This window comes from Mytilus galloprovincialis, chromosome 8 (genome assembly GCF_965363235.1).
Source record: "Mytilus galloprovincialis chromosome 8, xbMytGall1.hap1.1, whole genome shotgun sequence".
In the NCBI taxonomy this organism is placed as follows: domain Eukaryota; kingdom Metazoa; phylum Mollusca; class Bivalvia; order Mytilida; family Mytilidae; genus Mytilus; species Mytilus galloprovincialis.
In genome coordinates this window covers 51,015,230-51,031,332 of record NC_134845.1, presented here as the reverse complement: position 1 = coordinate 51,031,332, position 16,103 = coordinate 51,015,230, and the positions used below count along the sequence as shown (strand labels likewise).

General features: G+C 33.5%; 1 protein-coding gene across 1 annotated transcript in view; it reads right to left on the bottom strand.

Moving 5' to 3' along the window:
- Positions 1 to 16,103, bottom strand: part of LOC143042159 (uncharacterized) — a 43,828-nt gene that overhangs the window by 20,738 nt on the left and 6,987 nt on the right. The window contains exons 6-12 of the mRNA XM_076214423.1: positions 15,549 to 15,693; positions 14,322 to 14,488; positions 11,985 to 12,144; positions 10,774 to 10,928; positions 9,091 to 9,378; positions 6,223 to 6,510; positions 4,958 to 5,239 (exon numbers count right to left, since the gene is read on the bottom strand). Coding sequence (XP_076070538.1) covers positions 4,958 to 5,239; positions 6,223 to 6,510; positions 9,091 to 9,378; positions 10,774 to 10,928; positions 11,985 to 12,144; positions 14,322 to 14,488; positions 15,549 to 15,693 — 1,485 coding nt within the window. The remainder of the gene's footprint in view (positions 1 to 4,957; positions 5,240 to 6,222; positions 6,511 to 9,090; positions 9,379 to 10,773; positions 10,929 to 11,984; positions 12,145 to 14,321; positions 14,489 to 15,548; positions 15,694 to 16,103) is intronic.

Here is a 16,103-nt window from a genome sequence, read left to right as displayed (position 1 = left end):
ACTATACATTTGCTCTTAAATGAATGTTTTTCATTGGATTATTAACAGATTTATCTATTCATTACATTTTATGATAAATAGAGTTCAAACTTGTGTATCGTTCTTTTTTTGTTGACTTGTATTTTTGTCCATCTGATGAGTTAAGCCTTTTCAACTGATTTTTATAGTTCGTTCTTATGTTGTACTGTTATACCACTGTCCCAGGTTAGGGGAAAGGTTGGGATCCCACTAACATGTTTAACACCGCCACATTCTGTATGCATGTGCCTGTCCAAAGTCAGGAGCCGGTAATTCAGTGGTTGTCGTTTGTTTTCGTTTGTTTATGTCTTACATATTTATTTTTTTGGGCATTTTTTGTACATAAATAAGGCCGAAAGTTTTCTCGTTTGAGTTGTCTTACATTGTCATTGCGGGACCTTTAATAGCTGACTATGCGGAATGGGCTTTGCTCATTGTTGAAGGTCGTACGGTGACCTATAGTTGTTAATTTCTGTGTCATTTTGGTCTCTTGTGGAGAGTTGTCTCATTGACAATCATACCACATTTTCTTTTTTATATATAGTATATAGAAAATCGCAAAACTAGCTTTATCGGCTATTTTGTTTTTAAAATTTATACAATCTAAATAAATTTAAAAACTCGGACGCTCTATAACATATATGATCATGTAGTAAAAAATAATGAATGTATATTATATAGGACAAACTTATACCTCGTGAACAACACCTGGTGTATATTTGAATGAATTCGTAATTTCCTGCCATCATCGACAAATAAAATATAATTTCAAAATAAGGTGTTATTTATCATTATTAAATTATAACGAGTTTTCAGTAATGAGTTAAAAAACATTTTCGTGTAGTTGTGCATTAGTTTCTCTTTTTGCGGGAGCCAAAATATAAAATAAGGAAGATGTGGTATGATTGCCAATGAGACCTCTATCCACACGAGACAACTGAAACAGCTATAGATCACCATAGGGCCTACAGCAATGAGTAAAACCCATACCAAATAGTCAGCTTTTAAAAGTCCGACATCATATATCATGTATATGTAAACCAATTCCATGTACAACTGAAATATCTAAATCTAATCTTTCATATATCAAACACACTACCTTATTGACATAACGTTTTGAAAATTTGTTGTTAAAACCATTAACGATATTCATATCACTTAAATAATAAATTTAACAGAACTAACGGGAGGGATTGTGCTTGATTTACATATGATGGAGACAGAATCTTTCAATCAGTTGAATTGAGATCTGGAGATATCATGTCAATAACTGCTAGGAGTCCCTTGTATTATTGCCATTTTGTTACCTATTCCAACAAAGGACTAACACGTCTTTTAAATTAAGTTTTATGTGCGTATTGCTGTACGTTTGTTTATTCTCCATTGGATAGAGGTATATGGGAGGGTTAAGATTTCACAAAACATGTTTTACCCCGCCTAATTTTGCGCCTGTCCAAATTCAGGAGACTCTGGTCTTTGTAAGTCTTGTATTTTTGCTTTTAGTTCATTATTGTGTTTTGGAGTTTGGTTTGACGTCCATTTTCACTCAGCAGGTGCACATTTCTTTTAGGGGCCAGCTTGATTATTGTGCCAAAGACATTATACTTCGTGCTTAAAAAATGTACAAACGTCTTCATGAATTTACATACGCACATAAAACAATATGTGCAAACTGGTTTTAAACCTTATAAAAACCTCGTTATGTCAATATTACTTTTTTGTTTGTGTCGACAAATAAAACATTTCCATAGTTGAAGCAATGAAAAGTTCTTGAATCGAAATAGATTAAAGAAAAAAAACCTCACCAGGGTTTCAAAAATAGCATGAGATACAATAAGTTGACGTGAGGCAAATTCAAATAACAAATGCATTTGAAACATATATCTATTGATGTTAACCATCAGAAAAAGTATATATAATAACTCACAATAGTTCCAGTACCTCAGTTTTTATATAAATCAAGAATGTGTCCAAAGTTCACGGATGCCCCCACTCGCACTATCATTTTCCTTGTCCAATTGACCGTGAAATTGGGTAAAAAATCTAACTTGGCATTAAAATTAAAAAGATTAAACCATAGGGTACATGTGTACTAAGTTTCAATTTGATTGGACTTCAACTTCATCAAAAACTACCTTGACCGAAAACTTTAACCTGAAACTCCCACTTTCATTTTCTATGTTCAGTGGACCGTGAAATTGGGGTCAAAAGTATAATTTGGAAGATCATATCATAAGCAACAAGTGTACTAAGTTACAAGTTGATTGGACTTCAGCTTCATCAAAAACTATCTCGACAAAAAACTTTAACCATAAGCGGGACGAACGGACGGACGTTATTATTCGTCAGACGTCCGTCCAAATCCTTTGCATGTTTGTTAGTTTTATCCGTCGACGTCGGTTTTGTCCGGTGGAAAATTCTGAGCATGAATGGACGTCCAACGGATGAAATGTCCTTATAACGTCCGGTAGCCATCCGCTTTGTACGGTAATCGTCCGTTTCGTTTCCGTTTTGTGTCCGTTATACATCCGTTGAAGGTCTGGCAGTTAAATTCACCAACGGACCTCTAACGGACGTCTAACGGATAAAACGGATGTTGAACGAATGTGAAACGGACTTCTACAGGACGTATAAAGGATGAGACGGATGATGACCGGATCTGAAACGGATAAATCCAAATCGAAAATTTCGCGTCAGAAATGCCAATTAGATTTTTAAGGTTCATGAATTCTTATTATTCATAATCAATTTTAAAGTAAGGGCACGTCTTCACAACCAATCAGCTCTTATTCAGGCCAGACACTGCCCTTTGGCGGCATTTTGAAGAACAAACCAAAACCAGTTACACAGAAACATTTTGAATATTTATGCGATTTACATGTATTATTATTGTCGCCTATAATATTTCCGTATATCTTGTTCATCCGTTTTATCCGGTACGCTTCCGTTAGGTGTCCGTTTTATGCGGTACTCGTCCGTTGGATGGACGTTCGACATCCGTTCTGTCCGGTACGTTTCCGTTTCTCGAATGTTGCATATCCGTCGTGTGTCCGTTGTGCATTCGTTACACGTCTGTTTTATTCGGTCAGTACATCAATGCACTCCCAACGGATAACAATTTTGTCAACAGACAACTTTTTTATTCATCCGTTAGCCGTCCGTTTGTTCTATCCGGTGAGGTGTGACCAAGGCTTTATAATTGTAAGGTATTTTAAAAACATACTTTTTATATAATTGACCACGGGTCTGTCGGGAACCGCTGATGGTGTTATAATAAATTATGATAAGGTTTATGTATAAAAACATTTTCTTTTAGTAATCAAGAAGTGAAGAACATAAAATTGAGAATGGAAATGGGGAATGTGTCAGAGAGACAACAACCCGACCATATAAAAGACAACAGCAGAAGGTCACCAACAGGTCTTCAATGTAGCGAGAAATTCCCACACCCGGAGGCGTCCTTCAGCTGACCCCTAAACAAATATATACTACATGTAGTTCGGTGATAATGAACGCCTTACTAAACTTCAAATTGTACACAAGAAAATAAAATCAAAAATAATACAAGACTAACAAAGGCCAGAGGCTCCTGACTTGGGACAGGCGCAAAAATGCGGTGGGGTTGAACATGTTTATGAGATCTCAACCCTCCCCTATACATGTACCTCTAGCCAATGTAGAAAAGTAAACGCATAACAATACGCACATTAAAATTCAGTTCAAGAGAAGTCCCGAGTCTGGTCAGAAGATGTAACCAAAGAAATTAAACAAAATATCAATAATACATAAATAACAACAGACTACTAGCAGTTAACTGACATCCCAGCTCCAGACTTCAATTAAACTGATTGAAAGATTATGATTTCATCATATGAATATCAGGCACAATCCTTCCCGTTAGGGGTTTAGTATCATACTATTAATAGCCTTATTAAACCTTCTCCTTTGTCATAAAGCATTTTGACATTTAAAATAACATTAATCAAATTTTCACATAAAATTATCCTTGTCCACTATATTACAAATTCAATCTGTGGTAGTTTAACTTTGACCACGATTACTTCCATTTTCTGTGATTTATTCCCCTTGGGTCATGGAGTCATCTGGAAAAATAAGAATTATTGAAACAAGACGCAGGAGTAACCACAAAATGGTTTTGGATTATTAAGGCTATGTTCTATAGTAGCATTAACATGAAATCTGTATATTTTTTGTGGATCTAATTTCTAATAAAGATAGCGATTCATGAGGCAAATATTATATGTAAGACTATGGTATTTTTTTCGAACAGCAAATGAGGAATTTTAATCTAAATGAAGTGAAATAATTACAAACCAATGTCTTATACACATGTGCATTGTCAATAACATTAACGGTACCAATTTTTCTGCACCAAATGCGCATTTCGACAATACATGTCTCTTCAGTGATGCTCGTGGCCAAAATATGTAAAATCCAAAGCTTATATAAAATTTCACGAATTCAGAATACATGTTACCAATCAAATCCATTTCCTTTATTTTGTAAATGGGTGTCATGTTCTAGTCCTGAATTAAGTTGTTTTAAACAAAAACACTTTAAGCAACGCAATATACAAATATTCAGAACTCCAAAGAAATTAAAAACGGAACGTCCTTTATCAAATGGCAAAATAAAAAGCTCAAACATATCACAAGAATGGAAAAGAGCCGTCATATTCCCGACTTGATACAGGCCTTTCCTTATGTAGTAAATAGTGAATTAATCCTTAGCTAGCTTAACCTCTCACGTGTATGACAGTCGCCAAAAAAAACCACCATTATATTGACAACAATATACCCTCTTAACCGATACCCTAATTAAATGATGGCATAAGATTAATACATGACACTAGTTGACATGCTAATTGGTAATATATAGTTTGTTTTCACAAAACAAATTAATGTTCAAACTCACGTACGTGTTACACGAAGAACCAATGATTGGGACAGTTCGTTGAAATTTGTTCCAGGCTGGCTTACAACACATGTACATCGCTTGCCCTCATGATCTGCAGTTGGAATAAATGACATCAGTGCTAAGACGGCGTCTGGTGATCTAATTACAAAAAATGTTTGCAATTCGTCATCACAAAACCATTTTGCATCTGGTTTTGGATTACCACCAGCAACCCGGCAAATAAGATAAGATCGGAGTCCAGCAAAAAGATCAGTGGAAGACACTGTCATCTCATTTACTGCATCTGTAATACAGAAAGAAAATTAAGAAAACTATGTGCATTAGGGCGATATTTTTATCCATGTGCAAAACATGAAATGAATAAAGGGAAACTTTTGCGATTTCCACAAAATATCCGTGAACCAGCCGAATCTTGATCTTCAAATTATCACTTCTATTAAAATACAAAACAAGTAAGAGAAATATAAAATTAAAAACAAAAATTGTTCTTAGTTAAACATGCGTATAGCTGACTATGCGGTATGGGCTTTGCTCATTGTTGAAGGCCGTACGGTGACCTATAGTTGTAAATGTCTGTGTCATTTTGGTCTTTTGTGGATAGTTGTCTCATTGGCAATCATACCACATCTTCTTTTTTATATTAGATGATGGAGAGTTGACTCATTGGCACTCATACCACATCTTCTTATATTTATTCAATAAATGCAGCAGTAGCCTACCATTTTTCAATAGTCATCAATAGAATCAATCAAAACAAATTTCTGTCACAAAGTAAAACCAAGGTAAACACATCAATTGTTAACAGGAGCACTGAAATCCAACAAAAGCAAATGCCAACTTACGTAGAAACATACTACTAGTATTTGATATCATCAATTGCAATATTACTGAAACAGAATGGTCTTGGAAGTGAAATTTTTAAGAAAGAAAAAATGGTGGGTTGAACCTGGTTTTATGGCTACCCAAACATCTATATATGGCAATGTTAATATTAAAAAAGACTACAGCATAGCACATTGTCTGCTAATTGACGAGTGACGTCAAAGCGACATGAAATGGGCTTGTGTTTACTTTTAACTAACTGTAACAAAATCAATCACGTATTAATACTACTACAACATCAATATGTTAGGAATTTTCTCAGGTTAGATCATTCAATACTGACAAGTTGATTGATTTCGATGTTTTATGAATGCAAAAACGTGGATATTAGTGATAATAAGTCACCATACTTGTATATTTAACATTTAAAAAAAAATTACTCACATAATACATGCAACACTGCTGGTTTGGATAGTTCTTCAAACGTTGTGTTAATTTGCCTCCCGATACAGCTACACGTTTTATTGTGGAAATCAGCAGTTGGTGTCAAATATAAGATCGAAGTAGATGAATTGTGTGTGACATACGATGTAACATTATCATAGGGTATTCCGCTGCATGTCCACCAAATATCTGGCAAAGGATTTCCGTCAGATACCTCGCATGTCAAAATGTCTGGATGGTGTTCAATAAGAATTGGAACTGTTACATTCAAATCACCTCTTACAGGATCTTAAATTTAGAAGAAAAAATCGCATTTCTATGAAACTAATATGTTTTTTCTTATATCTATGCGTTTGATGTAAAAATATATTACTAGTACATGAATTAGACTTTTTTCAACTTTAAATAATTGGCGGGTTTTTTTTAAAAGATGTCCGTATTTTTCCTCTTCAGTAAATGAACACTATATTGTTAACACAACAAATTATTATGAGAAACTTAAAGGTAATTTCAATTCGGTTTGACGTGTAATACATTACATAATAAAAGAAACTTTCCCATTCCCTATACATTTGGAGTTAATGTGAGTTTATTTGAAATCCAATTTGCACAACGTCAGGGATTCGAAAGTTTTTATTTGTACACTATAGAACTATAATTTACTCTACACCGTATTTGATATTCTGTAAAATGCTGTGATTTACTTCCTTTCCTCAGAGCTAACCACATGTTTTAACCCTTTCACCGATTGCTGCCCAGACTGAAGCTACTCTGAGACGATGGCTAACCTGGCTACTATAACTTAAGTGGGAGATCTTCATAATAAATGTCAATAAAAACGTGTTTGTAGTTATTTGTGTATTAATATCATTCACTAACACTATGTTCACAGTTTTGTTCATGTTTTGATAATTTTTTCTTCATAAAATATTCAAATTTTCAAATTTTCGGCATTATCTAGATGAAATTCTCAAAATTCTGCTCTTTGACCCCCAAATCGTAACTTTTTAACCCAAAACGGCAAAATTTTGAAAAATTTTACGAGGCTGTACAAATTCCTCACACTGAACGATGTCCATTCCAAGTGTTTTGTACATAAAACGACATTTTATGTCAAAAAAGTATACTAGTTAGGCTTCAATTCTTCCATTTTCTTTTTAAAAAAATGTTCCCTCATTTCAAATTCTTGTATGTTCCGTAAATTTCCTCTGATTTTGACACGGTTTTCAACAAACAGAAGCGCCATGTTTACACTTTCATCCAGGTATTCATCAAAGAAAGATAACTCATGTTTGCACTGTTTTGAGCGGAAAATATAAAAGAGGTATTCCGATCCCTGTAAAACGGGACTCATCGTCAGCTGTCTGAAACGTGAATCCCCGTTAACCGGGACTCATCGGCGAAAGGGTCAAGATACGTGAAGTTTGTTTTATACATAGAAACGAAAATTATTCGAAAAAAAAACACTTCTTTCTCTTAGAAAATATTAATTGACAAGTTTTATAATTTTGCATTACTAAAAAAAAGTGATATAACAAAAAAACAACACAGAACTACGGGGGAAATGCAACACGGGAAGTCCAAAATAAAATGGCAAAATCAAAAGCTCAAACAGATCAAACGAAGGGACAACTGTCATATTTCTGAACTTTCTTATTCATGTAAATGGTGGATTAAACATGGTTTTAAAGCTAGCTAAACCTGTCACTTGTATAACAGTTGCATAAAATTCCGACATTTTTAAAGACGTGTGAATAAAACAAACAGACAAAAAAGGTAAAAATGTCAAAATCAGAGGTACAGCAGTCAACATTCTGTTATTATCCCAATTATCATAAAAACAAACAAATAGATCAACAAACATTTACCATGCCACAATAAAAATAACAGAAGACGGGATGGGATGTATAAGTACAGAGCCACACCATATGTAGGTTGTGTTAAAATCTAAATCACTTTAAAAACAAACAACTACGTAACAAAGACACACTCAGAGGCATATAGACAAAGCACATTAGCAAAATAAAAGACAAGAATAGAAATATTTACAATAGCACAATAACACAACGACGGGATGTATAAGTACAGAGCCACGTGAAATGCATATAACAAGAAAATCCAGTCTAAACAATGAAAATAATATTCATATGACAAATAAAAGAATACTATAACACGTTATAGAGATGATGAACAACGTCAAACATAATATATAGACAGAAAAAAATAAAGTAAAGTCGCGTTAAATAGTGCTAATATCAAATACAAGTTGTTCGTCGTTACCGAGTTTCTTTTTATGATTAACACAGTTAAATCATATTATTACAGTAGGGTATTTCTATCGCGTTTTTACAATAATATTTTCATACTGAATTGAAAAAATCTGTCGTGTATTAACCATGTAAACGCTTGTCCTGAATTATATGACACTAGAACACACCCGCGAAATCGCAGGCATTCAGAGCGTAGTTTAAAGTATGTAAAGTGTTTTTGAAGAATTTTGTTAAATACTGAATAACTCGAGAATTTCAGCGAAAGTATCATAAGTCATACATGTAGGTTATTGGGGACAGGAAAATGGTTTTTTTTTATCCCTCCACCTTTATTTCCAAAGTTCCCAATTTTTGGTTTTCTATCAATTTGGGCAGGGTTCATTTTTTTTGGCTGCTGGCTTATTGACCTTTACCCTACATCTTTTATTATTAAAATTACGCTGTTATATATTTATAGGACAAATGTTATACTAGGAAGATTATCTACGTGCCATTGTACCCATAGTTCTTGTTTTTGTTTTTGTTTTGTTTTTAACTTACAACATGTATAGCATTTTTCATTTTGAATTTTAGATATATAAACCATCTAAAAACTTACAATACACTACAAGTTTTTCTGCTTTTTGAATTTCAGGAAAGGTCGTCTCAGAATGATGAACAAAACACGTACATGTCTCTCCATTACACTCTCTGGAAGGCATAAATTCTAAAACTGACAATATCTGATTCTCAGACAATACCACATGTGTAGCGTTGTCATTATTACAACAGTTCCACCAAATGTCAGGCACTGGACTACCGCCCATGGCAGAGCATGTTATATTCACAGATATATTAACTATCATTGGGGATGGTACTTCTAACTCCACTGAAGAAGGTGTTGGATCTGGGAATATATAAAATGGTTTAACAAATAAGTCAAATATTCCTTGAGTATCCTTGCCTCTCGTTTTTTTTTTATCGGAAATTCAAAATTTAGCGACATAAAAAGAAATTAACACCTGTTTATAAACAAAGTCCTTCAATGACCTCATAGTGTCATTTTAGTTTTGTGAGCAGTTATATCAACAAATGCATGCAAAAACGATAGACAACCTTCTTCAAAAACGTGTAAGCAGGAAGGAAATTATCAATGGAAATGCAAGTTTGAATATTGTATCAACTAGAAATACAACCATAAGCACTTGCACTTGCATCGGAAAATATACTATTTTTTTACCATTTTTAACTCGTTTTTATTTATACATTTAGGACTGGTCTGGTCAAGGATTATGCCATATATGAAAATTTGATAGTTTTCTAGTTTCAGCAATAAAATACATTGTTACAATGAAAAATATATGATTCTAACACTAAATTGTAGACAGCAGACCAACAAGATTCAAATGAAGTAGATGCAAGAAATTATAGACAACCGTATGGCCTACACCAATGAGAAAAACCCCATACCTAACCGTAGTAGTCATTAACTCAATATTGAGTGTTTGAAATCATCCCTTTGACAATCTGACATGTGTGATGGAATCCATCAAGAGTTGGTTGACCGTTATTGAATATGTTTTACTCGGATGATGACTTTTATGTTCTAGTTTTAATCAATCCCATCAACTTTTCCACGACTATTACCTACCAATATTAACCTTACCATGCTTACCATCAGGTATGTACTAACATGTGCAGCACTTTGTGTTTCCCCTTCTATATCACTTAGATCACTTCCCAATTTTTTTTTAATGTGGTTTGGACTTTATTTCTTTGTTGTTTATTGTACACTGTGTTTTTTTGGTCGTATTTCGTTTTACCCAAAGATCTTGTCAGTTTGTTATCGACTCATTACTTTGAATACAACTTTGGTATCTTCTGAATCTCTTGTACTATTCAATGTTCTCATATCAAAATAGATTTTATGTATTTTTAAACACCAACGTTAATCTATGTTATGTTATTTTGTTCTCTCACTGTCTGACGAATTGTGTCTATGAATATAATAATTAAAAGTTCTATGTGATTAATTGTTTGGTTCCATGTAGTCATCAATACATGTGAGGAATAATTGATTGAATGTTGGTGTTGATTATTATAGACTATTGAATATATCGTGGCGGTCAACCATTATTGATTGAAGTTACCAGTCATAACTATCCTAGGCAAATTTTATTGTATGTTTGGAGAAGAACGCACATGCCAAGTGCGGGGTTCGAACTCACAAACTCAGTGTTGACAGGTAGTTAAACGACTTAGATATAGAAAACATGTGAAGGTATGAAAATATATACTATACCACAGACGATTGCTGCTTTCGATTCACTTGGACATCTAACAGAATAACGAGGACAGTGTACAAGCTTTGTTTCATTTCCAGTACAGTTGAACATTTCTTGGTATATATCGTCTGATGATGTATTGTATGTATGCTTTGATACTACTACAACATGTCTTCAAGAAATAAACAGATATAATATAAATATGAAAAGGGTTATAAAAGTCATGCTTCCTAAGCGCTTTATTGATTTAACTTTCATCAGGAATGTTGAAAGCCGAATATTTCAAAGCAAAGGAGGTTTAAGAACCGAAAACGTTGAAGAGTTGTAAAAAAAAGAATACCTAAAAAATTATTAATTCCATCTAGAGTCAAGAGGATTAGGCAGATGTTGCCTTGCCAAACCCGTGTCCGATGCTTATACAATTGTACATTGAATTACTTATATAGTTTGCAATAATGCAAAAGTAAATTCACATGGGTTTAAAAAGAGTGGCGAAAGATACCTGATGGACATTTAATATCATATATCGAAAGTTCTGACAACGCCATGGTTTACATAGAAATAGACAAACAAACCAATAATAATACGCAAGACATAACATAGAAAAATAAAGACTAAGCAACAAGAACTCCGCCAAAAACTGGGGATGATAGTCTAGTTCTGTAGTTCAAATTCGTCGAAAGGGAACTAGATTGTAGTTACGACGTAAAGGAACATATCCGATATCATCCGTCAAACGGATATTCCATAACGGCCAACCAACTCGTGATGGCGTCCGTAAAAGTTACCAAGAAATGATTTCAACTTCACCTTTTGGAACTCTTAAATTAATAGCTTAAATAATAGCAGCAACCCTCTTTCAAAGAAATCATGATAGGAAAATCAAGCCCGAGAACATCGTATCAATTGGGAAATATATACTCTGTATGTATGCGCTGTTGGAATGTTGCTACATAGAAATGGAAAGTTCACAATTTTGAAGCTGAAAGTATCTCTCATGTCGTAAAGTTTTGTTTACAATTGACCCAGTCATTCCAGTTTGCTTCAAGCTTGTTTAAAAAAAGAATATAAGACAAAAACTCGAAAAATAGGGCTTGCGAAAAAATGAACTTCGATTTTTACATATATATTTATATGTTTGACCATTTTTGTGTATGAGGAGGAAAACAGTTTTTGTTCTTGATTTCAAGTAATATAATATTAGCATCATACATTACTAGAGACTTACCGGTAGTTCCGGTTTAATTCTCGACAAAAGACAGTTGCATCTTTTGTATCGAATCCTAAGCTGCATATATTGGTAATCTGCTTACCAAGCATAATCTTAGCTATTCCTTCATTAGGCTTTGTGCCACCTTCAAGTGCAAGAGCCATTTCGTCTGGTGAGCCTATATAATATTAACGGTTAACGTATATATATACCTGGGTAGTGAAACATCAATTAAAGAGCAACCAAGCGAAACCAAAGGAAACATAGACATCAAGAGGTCTTTAAGATATTATAATCTTGTTTACCATCTCTATTTGTTGAATATCTAATCCCTTCTTTCATCTTTGGATTATAATTGATTGAATATAGTAATCAAAGGTACCAGAATTATAATTTAGTATGCCAGACGCGCGTTTCGTCTACATAAGACTCCTCAGTGACGCTCATATCAAAATATTTATAAAGCCAAAGTACAAAGTTGAAGAGCATTGTTGACGTCTATAGACGAATATAACACATATATCCAGGACAAAACCAGCAATAAAGAAGCCATCAGAATTATCTTATAATGATCACTGTATAGGATATATCTTTAACTAGTACTCATCCGTTTATAATCATTAGTTGACTAGTTTCTGAGCCTAAATTCCTCCCTTATCATTTAATCGACAATAATTAGATGCGCAAGACTTCCAATAGCGTAACAATTGTGTGGAATGTACTCAAATGCAGGAGTATCTAGATTGTTGCATTTTAAAATTGGAATTTGACCATTAGAAAATTTGAATCTTCCCTATTTCACGTTAGGGAAGTTCTCAACCGGCCCTCACGTACGATTTTATTCAAGCAAACCCAACTCATAATATGGATGCAATTAGAATGATAACAAAATCTCGGCTTATTTAGTGAGAAAGATAACCAAACTAACTAGGGCAAAGCTTAATTTAGGAGTAATTCATTTCCTGAATAACCTCTGTATTAAGTCAAAGGGTAGAGGAATGTGTATTTCTCCAAAAGGTAAGCCTACTGTCTGTTAAACAGAAAGCTTGCCAATTTATGAGTTTGACTGTCCCTATGGTATCTTTCGTCCCTATTTTACCAAACGTTTCAAATATATGGTGTCGAAAGAGACACAGTTTTATCTTTTCTTTTCTTAAACATGATAATTAGCAATTGACAGTGTTCGTATTAATACTTATGCACTATATGTACCCTTACTAGTCTAAGAAACATATTCGAAATGTTTTCCTACTATTCGCTTGATTATATTTTAGGTTTTAAAATGAATTGGCAATACTTTATTCCAGTACCGATTAGTTAATACATGTAGTATATTGTTTTCACAAAAAAAAAGATAGTGTTAGGGTCTTTGTCAGTAGTACGTGAACTTATCTCTTTAAGATATACAACAATTATTTTAAATCATTTGGATCCTTGAAAATTTATGTAGTATAAGTGTGCATACGACTGTCAAATATAATTCTGTTCTTTATTGAGTTCAGTATCTATGATGAATACTCCTATAGTTTATTTTCTAGAAACCAATATATAAAATGAACCAAGTCTGCAGGTTTAACTTTGGTTTTTTCCGATGTCGTTTCATGTGGAAAATTTAGAAAATTTCATTAAAATCAACAATGTTTGCAACTGTTCTTAGTCAGGAATCTGATGTCGTTTGCTTATGTAATTTATAAGTGTTTCTCGTTTCTGGTTTTTTATATAGATTGGACCGTTGGTTTTCCTGTTTGAATGGTTTTACACTAGTAATTTTGGGGCCCTTTATAGCTTGTTGTTCGGTGTGAGCCAAGGGGCTCCGTGTTGAAGGCCGTACATTGACCTATAATGGTTTAATATTATAAATTATTATTTGGATGGCGAGTTGTCTCATTGGTAATCACGCCACATCTTTCTAAATCTACATGATTTAATGAGAAAATTTCATTTAATTTAAGCTATATGATTTAAACACAAAATATGTACAATGTAGATAATAGACGATTCTAAATAATCTATTGCATGAACATGGTGTATTTCTTGTCCGTAAATTGATAACAATAAAATTGAGAAAGGAAATGGTGAATATGTCAAAGCGACAACCACCCGACCATAGAGCAAACAACAGCCGAAGGCAACCAATGGGTCTTCAATGTAGCGAGAATTCCCGCACCCGTAGGTGTCCTTCAGCTGGCCCCTAAAATATGCATAATAGTACAGTGATAATGGACGTCATACTAAACTCCGAATTATACACAAGAAACTAAAATTTAAAATCATACAAGACTAACAAAGGCCAGAGGCTCCTGACTTGGGACAGGCGCAAAATTGCGGCGGGGTTAAACAAATGTGTGTTCTTACATTGAATCCCAACATCTTCTCTGTGTTTAATGTCACAGTTGTGAGAATTCCAGGACGTGTGTCTGCATTTTAATATACTTGTCTCTCTTCCAGTACAGTCAATGTCGTCCAATAGATAATTTGAACCGTCACTCCGATCTTTAAACTCGTAGGAAAAACGTCCATTCCTGAATTGTTGAAAGGACAAGTATAACAGAAGAAATAAAGTTCTTGGCCAGATAGATCCAATTAACAGGGTTAATTTTTTTTTTCGTTAATTTTATCGTCGATTGTGAATTTGCTTATGGTTTTGGCCTTTTAACTATTTCTTGCAACAATCACACTTTTCTACTTGACATCTTCTGTTTGTTTAAATGTCAGATAATAAGGTTTGACACCGGGACAGGATATATGACATCATTTTGTATGTAGATCAACGATTCACGGAATGTTCTGTTTATAACACATATTGCTGTTTATTAACTCTCGTTATTATATTTGTTTTTGTAATGTTTTTATTGGCAAAAGTCCATAGTACATCAGCAAAAACGAGAGAAGAACATAAAGTTGATATTTTGATTCCTTCTATAAACGGTATAATATAAATAATAATAAGTTTAAAAAAGAACAGAAAATCTAAATCTAAGGTTTTTGGGTAAATACATGTATTTTTATTACATGAAAGTTAACTCGTTATTATATTTAGATAGTTATGATACTCTCGCCATAGGCTCGTAATAATTGTGTTGAAATTAAATAGCTTTTGATATCAATCGATATCCAATTATCATTCGTTATGAAACCTTTAATTAGTACAGGATTTGTATTTGACATTGGCATCGCAACGTTGCAACTAGAGAGGCGTAGTTGCTAACCCTTTTGCGCATCTAAGTTGAGTTATTGCCTAACCAAATGCTTTTGGGATGGTATTTGTGGATTATTTTACTATTTCTACATGTTGTAAATGAATCGATCTTGCTATTTTTTAGATTATTATAAAAAAAAGTGGTGTTAAAGATCCTCATTTATAAATGTTTTGGTATGAAAACACAATTATAACCACAACAATATCTATAACAATTTTAACTGTGTTTAAGAATCATCGAAGTTGATTCCACCAAATTCAATTTGCTAGAGTATACTCAACTTGTTATAATTACATTATCAGATCTACGTCTTCAAAATTACTTCAAGACATTCTTTTAATACATTTTAGTGGTTTTTATGAGAAACAAAATCTTAACTGACCAAGATAGTTCTAAATATCTGCAGACTACAGATGCCTGATCATCGCCAAAACCATCATCACAAACAGGTCCCCACTGTCCATCATGGGAAAGCTCTAATCGTCCATTGTAAGGTGTATCACCGTGTGTCAGTCTCTGTCCAAAGCCTGAAAGGTACGATATATACTAAAGGAAATAATCATTTGAGTTTGAATCAACCTTTTAGTAGTAATTTCATTATACCTAAATACAATTGTATGACAACATTAACAGTTGTAAGCTCTTTTTCACTGTCGATATTCCCGCTTTAGTTTATCGGTAATCTGATAAATAGGAAGACCTAGGAAGTTGATGATATATTAATCATGACGCATCACACGGTATAGCATGTTAAAACGGTACAGCATGTTGAGAGGATTCCATATAACAAATATCAGAAAGCTTTGATTTGTTGTTTCCAATAGCCAGTAAAATGCTACACGTTCAAATGTTTTTTTCCAAAAATATTTAAGTATTCGATACACTGGATGTTGATGAGTATGTAATACTAAGGGGACATAATCAATAAAATTGCAAT